The sequence below is a fragment of the Coenobita brevimanus genome, chromosome 115, assembly GCF_032717465.1.
Source record: "Coenobita brevimanus isolate Jiangsu-jjx chromosome 115, ASM3271746v2, whole genome shotgun sequence".
Lineage (NCBI taxonomy): Eukaryota > Metazoa > Arthropoda > Malacostraca > Decapoda > Coenobitidae > Coenobita > Coenobita brevimanus.
Window position 1 is genome coordinate 280,459 of NC_137068.1, and position 9,542 is coordinate 290,000.

Genomic DNA, 9,542 nt, shown 5'->3' on the forward strand with positions numbered 1-9,542 from the left:
TGAATCCAACCCAACCTAAAATGACCTAATCCAACCAAACCCTACCCAAAGTGACCTAAACCTAACCTCACATCAGCCCATCTTTCGCTGTGCTTTGAGGAGGCCTGTGAAAGTCTACGGATGTCACACACAACTTTTGGCCCGATATACTCGTATGTTCAAGTGTGTGTGTGTGTGTGAGAGAGAGAGAGAGAGAGAGAGGAATGTCCCTCTTGCCTCACAGGAAAGCAAACCAACTACAGTTACTGAATTGCCTACATAAAACTGAATCCAAAATAATCCATAGACGTTTAAAAGAACCCCATACATAAACCCACCAAGCTTGAATAAGCCTCTCACAGAACGTCAATGGATTCCAAGCCCCTTAAGAAATAGGTAAACGAACTATTGATCATGTATTAGTTACTAGTTACTGGGTCCTTGAAATCCTCCCCATTCCCCCTCAGAATAAAGTAACTATATCCACAGACGTGCACTGGAACTGAAGACATGTAAAATAATTCCGTACAAGAACTCAGTGCCCTTCCTTCCCCAAAAAACATGTACCGTAAAAGTCATATAAAATTATCTCAGCCAAAAAATAAATAAATAATCATGAAGCTCAGTTACTTAAATATAATACAAAAATAAATTATAGTAAACAATGAATAAAGGAAAATATCCACAGTGTATAAGTAAGATTTCCTCGTCAGCGAATCCAGCACGAGTGATGCATTTTAAAAACACGTATGCAGATGAACCCTCTATGTGAACCTCATCAGTAAAAAATAAACCTAAAAATGAACCCTGAATCTCTCCTCCCCCTCCAAAAAAAAAAGTGTGTAAACGAACTTTTTATTTTGTGTTAGTGATAGCCTGGCGTGGGGCGACACCTCACTCACTGGGTCTCGTAAACGCAACTTTAAGAGGTCTCGCTTCACGCTGAGAGGGAGGGATGGAGAGAGGGAAGGAGGGAGGGAAGGAGGAGGGGCTGAGAGAATGATGGAGAGAGAGGGAAGGATGAGAGGTGGGGGAAAGAGGGAGGAGGGAAAGAAAGAGATGTAAGGGCAGAGAGAATGATGGAGGGAGAGGGAAGGGAGGAGGATGGAGAGAGGAAAGAAGCGAAAAGAGAAGGAGAATGGATGGAGAGACAGTGGGAAGTGGATGGCAAGGAGAAAGGGAGAGACTTGTAAAGACTGAGAGAATGAGGGAGGGAGAGGGAAGGAGGAGAGAGGGAGAGAAGGAGGGAGGGAAGGAAGGGACAGAAGGAAGAGGGAAAGAGACTGAATGAAGAGAGGAAGGAGAGATAGACTGAGAGGGGAGAGGGAAAGAATAGAGAGGAATAGACTGGAACTGGAGGAGAAAGTAAAGGAAGAAGGGAGAGACTAGAAGGGGAGAAGGAAGGAGAGGGAGGGGGTGGGAGGGAGAGCCTGGGAGAGGAGGGAGGGAGGGAAGGAGTAGGGAGAGATGAAGAGTAAGAGGTTGGAAAGTGGGAGTGACAGAGAAGGAGCGGGAGGGAGGGAAGGAAGGAAGGAGGACGAGTTCAAAGAGGAGGAAAGTGAGGATGATGGAGAGAGAGAGAGAGAGAGAGAGAGAGAGAGAGAGAGAGCTCTGGGGATGTTCCAGGTTATTGACAAACTTGAATTGAACAATAAAGTAAGAATGTGTGAACTGATGCGTGGCTGTCTCTGCTGGTTGAGAGACAGACAGACAGACGGACAGAGATAGACAGACAGACACAGAGACAGAGAGAGACAGACAGAAACACAGAGAGAGAGAGAAACAACGAAGAAATGCAGACTCTCCATAATATATACAAAGTCATTATCCAGCCTGGCGGTGCGTCGTGGGGTTTGTATACAGGCATTTTCCCTAATTGAAAATAAAGAGAGAGGGGGGAGGGAAAAGACAGGGAAATTGAGAGAGAGAGAGAGAGAGAGAGAGAGAGAGAGAGAGAGAAAATATCCGACCGCGCCAAACGACCAGCGAGTGGCCTAATATTTTTCCAGCCAAGTTCGTAGCACCTCTTATTTAGCGATTTATTATGGGCATTACACAGCAGTATTCTCTTGCATAGTCTCTCTCTCTCTCTCTCTCTCTCTCTTCCTCAGCGATCAATTCTGCTTACCGCTCCTTAACACTGTCTTACCCTGTATGTTATTTATATGGCTTTAATATTGGCATAAATGTATAAACTAAATCGCTGAGGAAGACGTGTTACCATTTTCCAAAGTAGCCTAGAAAGTGACCTATTAATATTCAGAATAAATCACTAAAAATATTTTCTACGAATATCCGGATTTCAAAAGGACACTGAGCCGCAAGCTTTAGAATAAATCACACAGAGGGAGGTGTTGCGAAGGCTCGGAAACCACCTATAGGAAAACAAAGGAAACATCATACGAAAGCATTTTGAGGAATAATCTTCAGAATAAACAGGTAAGAAAGAGGTGTTACGTATCTCCAAAGTACAATGAGGATGCCAAGGAAAAATCTGCAGGCTGAATCGCCAGAGGAAATGCGTTACGAAATCCTGTGAGCCCCTAACCGCACCTGCTATCCTTTTCTCTGCCCTGCCAATTTAATTTCGGCTCAAGTTGTCTTATGAGGATGCTGAGGAAAAATCTGCAGGCTGAATCGCTAGAGGAAATGCGTTACGAAATCCTGTGAGCCCCTAACCCCACCTGCTATCCTTTTCTATGCCCTGCCAATTTAATTTCGGCTCAAGTTGTCATATGAGGATGCTGAGGAAAAATCTGCAGCATGAATCGCTAGAGAAAATGCGTTACGAAACCCTGTAAGCCCCTAACCGCACCTGCTATCCTTTTCTCTGCCCTGCCAATTTCAACTCGGCTCAGGCTGTCTCGCTCACAAAAAGGAACTTGTATACAAAGACTTATCTTGACTTACCCTGACCTAATGCCAACTGAGTCCTTCCCTCGCTGGTCAGGTGGTGGTGCACAGGTTGAAGCGACGGACGTGTTCCCCCCCCCTCTCTCTCTCTCTCTCTCTCTCCTTTTTTCTTTTATATCACGTGGTGTCTATAGGTCATTCAGTATCACTTGACCCAGATATTCGTCTCCTTTCAGCTTATTTCACGCCGTTCAATGGCAAAATAAGCCAATAATACGGATAATACGGGTTAAATGTTCAGATATGATCCCGGACACCCGAGCCTCACACGGGATAAGCAGCAACTGAGAGGATGCTAAGGTTTCGTTTTGTTAAGAGAGGAAATCGAAGTAAGATGAAAGCTTCGAGTCTGAGATCGGATTCTTGGTGGGTAAGGAAGCTCCCAAACACTTCCTCCCTACCGATTTATTTCTGATTCTGCTCCGTTACTTTATTTTTTCATGCAGTCTATGTCAACGTTGTAAAGATATAAGAAAAAATTATGTTAATGGGTAGTTTGGAAAATAAGTAGACGAGAATAGGAGTTTGAGTGATCTGTAGTTGGTTGTTTTTTACGTGGTAGGAATGAGTCTCCTTGGTTACTAGTCTGTTTACATCTGAATACACTTTTCTCACTCGAGGTTGAGAGGGGTTAGGGATGTTTGCCAGGTAAGAGTAAACACAGTGTCTTAACCTCGATTGAAACAAGATTCGAAAGACAAACTGCTTCATTTTACACGTATATGCCCCGACAACCCCTTCAAGGTTACCCTCAGTGTAAGTCAAATCGCTTGGTGTATCACGAATAAAGCCACGGATACGTAATTGTACTGGAAAGGTTAATGGAGAATGTTTCAACCTTCTTCACTTACACTGATTTTTCTAGTTCAGGGTTGAGCGCCAACGTACAACGCTCATTTTTTTCCTCCCGTAACTTTACCCTCTCTGACCACCAAAAAACCCGCTCTAAACTACCTTGTTGCTCTTAGCGTGGCGCCAGGCTTATCTGAACGTGAACCCGGTGGAGTGCAGGCTGAAGCTGCACCTTTCCTTCACATCCTCTTTTCGGGGAATAGGGAGGGAGCTAAGGAATGTTTGTATACCCGGTTATTCGGTCAGTGGAGCTGCCCGGTTATATCAGTGCCACCAGGTGAAGGTGTCCCTCTCTACCGCCACTACCTTCCTATTGGTCGAGAGATGGAGAAATGCTAGTTTATTTTATCTTATTTATCTGTTTATCTTTTTGGAGGGGGGGAGTGTAAAGTGTAGCACCAATATTCCAGTATTAATCACTCACTAAACTCAGAATTCAAGATGGAGGGATGACAGTTTTAGGCCAAGTTAAAGTGAAAAGAGTGTAGGACGTGTATGAGTGTCGTCTTATTGGCTAGCGAAGCACGTAGCATTGCAGGTAGGGTGATGACAACAAAAATATAGGGAGAAAACGGTGAAATGTTTAGGGTGAGTGAGTGTTGAGACCGAGTATTATTGTGTTTGGGTGTGTGTGTGTGTGGGTGTGGGTGTGGGTGTGGGTGGGGGTGGAGGGTGTCAGAGCCTGTTTTAAACCTTGTTCATGCTGGCTAAGTACGAATAGGGAAGGGGTGTCTGTGGGGAGAGTGATGCATGTGAAAGTATAAGTGTTGGAATGACAGTGTGTGTGTGTGTGTGTGTGTGTGTGTGTGTGTGTGTGTGTGTGTGTGTGTGTGTGTGTGTGTGTGTGTGTGAATGCCTGTTTTAACCCTCGTTCATGCAGGCTAAGTACGAATAGGGAAGGAGTGTCTGTAGGGAGAGTGATGCATGTGAAAGTATAAGTGTTCGAATGACAGTGTGTGTGTGTGTGTGTGTGTGTGTGTGTGTGTGTATGTGTGTGTGTGTTATAGAGGGCACCGCGGATCAAGAGAAGACATACTCACTAAGCCACCGTGGGTCCAGTTAGGAAATAATGATACTGATGATATACAGAGGAAGGCCATTCACATCAGAACCACACTTAATTCATCACAAATTCAGTCTACGTAAGCGAGGACAGATACAGGGGGTTTCATATGTAGCGCTCCTCTTCCTCTCCGCCGGGCCAGCTCTCGTGTGTTCTGGGCACGGCTCAGTCAGCGTTATCTGTGTCTATCCTGCATCATGTATTCATCTCCATCTTCCGCTGCTACACCCACGCCCACACCAGCAGACTCAGCCGTGCAGCACATCAGACCACCAGGAGCGGGAGGAAGGAATGGTGGGTGATGTAGTTACATGAAACTGATCAGTCTTAGATATGAGGCAGGAATGAATCTCCTTGGTTACTAGCCAGAATGTTTTCACGGGAGGGAACCGAACCACTGCCATAAGAGGAGTACTAGGTCGTGGTTACGTAAAATTCGACTACCCTTAGCTATGAGATAAGGCTGAGTCTCCTTGGTTACTAGTCAAATATCGCCTGGAGTCGCTGATAATAAAACATGAGTTACGTATAAGCGATCGCTATGGTGTAAATGGATTCCAACAGTAAAGAAATCAGCGGGCAAAAAATAGTCACGAAGAAGTGCCAGTGAGTATTTTAGCTTCCTGGCCTACCTCACAACTTTAAGCTTTCCTCTCACCACTTTAACTCCTTTGGGTACGAGGGAATCTGTAATGGTGGAACGATTATGTACAACTTATTTATACAGCTTATTTACACAGCTTGTTTATGCAGCTTATTTATACAGCTTGTTTATACAGCTTATTTATGCAGCCTATTTATACAGCTTGTTTATACAGCTTATTTACATAGCTAGTTTATACAGCTTATTTACACAGCTTGTTTATACAGCTTATTTGTATAATTCTTTCACTTTAACATGGCGGAGAGCTTCGTCCTTTTGCAGCCTATTTCACGTCGTTGAATGGCAGACAAAAGATAACACTGCGGCTGTGCATCCTTTCCACAGCACTTCTTCATGACTAGCACCGCATTCTGTTGTTACTCTCGTATTAACACTCGCAGTCGAGATGAAGGGAGTACAGTTAATGTGAACAGCGTATAGACGAAGATATTTTGTCCTGTCACAGTTCAATTCCTGTGGCTTCAAAGGCAGAACACGGCAGTACTACGGCTCTGTATCCTTTCCACAGCACTTCTTCGTGACTAGCACCATATTCTTGTGTTAATGTCAGTGTTATAACTCAACACTCAGGCAGGTGGCAATTTCAGTTCCTAATTTAAAGTGAAGAGTAAGAATTAGATAAGAATGCGTCCTCGGACTGAAGGGGTAAGTGAAAATAAAGAGAGAGGGGGGGGAGGAAAAAGACGGGGAAATTGAGAGAGAGAGAGAGAGAGAGAGAGAGAGAGAGAGAGAGAATGAATGTCCCGGAAGACTGCAGGCCAAAGCTTCCCTTCATCTATGGTCCACCATCCTCCATTCGGGGGATAGGGAGGGGAAAGGGGGACGTATATATAACCAGGCAGCTCCACCAGCCAGTCATATCCGTGCCACCACGTGAAGGCGCCCCTCTCCAGCGGCATTGAAGGCAGTTAAAGCACAGTGTTCAGTAAGGTTTCATCGCCCAAATATCAGTTTTCGTGCTCAACTTTAAACTTTTGTGTACCAAACTCTGTGTGTGTGTGTGTGTGTGTGTGTGTGTGTGTGTGTGTGTGTGTGTGTGTGTGTGTGTGTGTGTGTGTGTGTGTGTGTGACTAACGTGACCGGCACATATGCACAGTATATGTGTGCACGTCTCTATTCCCAGACATCTACACACAGCATTCCAAAACACACACACACACACACACACACACACACACACTGTTTGTGGACGGCAAGAGAGAGAGAAAAAAAAAGTGATGGTTTAACTTTAGGTGTGTGTGCTGAGAGAGAGAGAGAGAGAGAGAGAGAGAGAGAGAGAGAGAGAGAGAGAAAGATATTTACATAATGTTATACCGGTAGTTACATATTCAGGCCCTACGGACTTACAGAGAGAGAGAGAGAGAGAGAGAGAGAAAGAGAGAGGAGGGGGGAGGTTGCCACTTCGTAATTTTCATCGTTTCAGGCCACCACTACTTAACAGTCAGGGTGAGCCAGTTCCCTCATCTGAAAACTAAGGGGTGGTCACAAACAAATCGCCTTCATGTCGCCCTGTCCCCCGCCATTTCACTGCCCTGCTCCCAGCTCACACCTCCTCTCTCACATACCTTTTCACTTCATCCCTCGATCTCATCCTTGGCCTCCCCCTCCCTCTCCCCCCCTTCACCTCACTCACATACACTCTCCTCGTCAGTCTCTCACTCTCCATCATCTCCACATGGCCGAACCACCTCAGTGTGTTTCTCCTAACGCTTCCTATCACATCCACATCCACACCACAACGCTCCTTCACTTCCTCATTTGTCAGTCTGTCTCTCCATGTAACTCCACATACACCTCACTCACATACACTCTCCTCGTCAGTCTCTCACTCTCCATCCTCTCCACATGGCCAAACCACCTCAGTGTGTTTCTCCTAACGCTTCCTATCACATCCACATCCACACCACAACGCTCCTTCACTTCCTCATTTGTCAGTCTGTCTCTCCATGTGACTCTGAAAACAAACTTACACCTAAAATTTCTCCTTTCTCTCCATCAGTCCTAGGGGAAGACTACTGCAGTGGGTTCGTGGACGCCTTCGGCCGGTGGAACAATGGCTTTCCCTGCCCCCGACTTGCCTACTGCTGTGGTACTGAGAATATCCGCTACTGCTGCAATAAGAGGGACGAGCATGTTATGGCCACTCACTTCCCTCAGTAAGTAAAGATATTATTGTTCTCTCTCTCTCTCTCTCTCTCTCTCTCTCTCTCTCTCTCTCTCTCTCTCTCTCTCTCTCTCTCTCTCTCAGCTGTGGTACTGGGAATATACGCTATTGCTCTATTAACAGAGAACGTGTTATGGCCTCGCATTTTCCTCAGTAAATAAAGATATTCTCTCTCTCTCTCTCTCTCTCTCTCTCTCTCTCTCTCTCTCTCTCTCTCTCTCTCTCAGATCATTAGTCTTCAACAAAGCCTCAAAAATCCATAATACCACAAGACAATACCTCCACCACAATAACCACACTAAAACATAAGCTGGACTCAGGTAATGCTCTTCTCAAGGGAATTATCAACACACATTCAATTATGTTCTTTTGCAGCGATGTTTGTAATTATCTGTAATGAGGTTTATGAGGTAGTGAGGTTTATGAGGTAGTGAGGTTTATGAGGTAGTGAGGTTTATGAGGTAGTGAGGTTTATGAGGTAGTGAGGTTTATGAGGTAGTGAGGTTTGTGAAGTAGTGAGGTTTGTGAGGTAGTGAGGTTTATGAAGTAGTGAGGTTTATGAGGTAGCTAGGTTTGTGAAGTAGTGAGGTTTATGAGGTAGTGAGGTTTGTGAGGTAGTGAGGTTTATGAGGTAGTGAGGTTTATGAGGTAGTGAGGTTTATGAGGTAGTGAGGTTTGTGAGGTAGTGAGGTTTATGAGGTAGTGAGGTTTTTGAAGTTGTGAGGTTTGTGAGGTAGTGAGGTTTATGAGGTAGTGAGGTTTATGAGGTAGTGAGGTTTATGAGGTAGTGAGGTTTTTGAAGTTGTGAGGTTTGTGAGGTAGTGAGGTTTATGAGGTAGCTAGGTTTATGAAGTAGTGAGGTTTGTGAGGTAGTGAGGTTTATGAGGTAGTGAGGTTTGTGAGGTAGTGAGGTTTATGAGGTAGTGAGGTTTATGAGGTAGCTAGGTTTATGAAGTAGTGAGGTTTGTGAAGTAGTGAGGTTTATGAGGTAGTGAGGTTTATGAGGTAGTGAGGTTTATGAGGTAGGGAGGTTTGTGAGGTAGTGAGGTTTATGAGGGAGTGAGGTTTATGAGGTAGCTAGGTTTATGAAGTAGTGAGGTTTATGAGGTAGTGAGGTTTATGAGGTAGTGAGGTTTATGAGGTAGTAAGGTTTATGAGGTATTGAGGTTTATGAGGTAGTGATGTTCTTTAAGTACCCAGTAGTGATGTTTAGGATCATTTTTATTTCAGTGATGTTTAGGAGTGATGTTAGTTATGTAGCCGTGTGACTATAACTTCCTGTGATGTTTATAACCTGCAGTGATGTTTATAATAACTATTCCTGCAGTGATGTTTATGATAACAATTCCTGTAGTGATGTTTATAATAACTAATCCTTCAGTGATGTTTATAATAACTATTCCTGCAGTGATGTTTATGATAACTATTCCTGTAGTGATGTTTATAATAACTATTCCTGTAGTGATGTTTATAATAACTATTCCTGTAGTGATGTTTATAATAACTATTCCTACAGTGATGTTTATAATAACTATTCCTGTAGTGATGTTTATAATAACTATCCTGTAGTGATGTTAGCAATGTTTATTTTTTACTGCAGTGAGTTTAATTATGAAATATCTATTAATTTTATTGTTTATAATGTAGTTTATGAATATTTGATTATTATTTATCATTTACAATCACCTGCAGAGATTCGGAACAGACGTTTAAATAAAAATACTTATTAGCCACTAGTTCCGTTCATTCGGATACTGCCAGTCCACCTACTACTACCACTACCACTACTACCACTACTACTACTACTACTACTGCTGCTGCTGCCACCTACACTACAGTCTTACTAATCCTAATACCAATAATATACACACTTGTACACAACGGGCCAAACGTTGTGTGTGACATCC

General features: G+C 43.9%; 1 protein-coding gene across 1 annotated transcript in view; it reads left to right on the forward strand.

The window, feature by feature from the left end:
• Positions 1 to 5,004: 5,004 nt before the first annotated feature.
• LOC145418587 (uncharacterized) overlaps positions 5,005 to 9,542 on the forward strand; it is a 14,949-nt gene continuing 10,411 nt past the window's right edge. Inside the window, exons 1-2 of the mRNA XM_080286954.1 lie at positions 5,005 to 5,101; positions 7,471 to 7,627. Of these exons, the coding sequence (XP_080143080.1) occupies positions 5,005 to 5,101; positions 7,471 to 7,627 (254 nt within the window). The remainder of the gene's footprint in view (positions 5,102 to 7,470; positions 7,628 to 9,542) is intronic.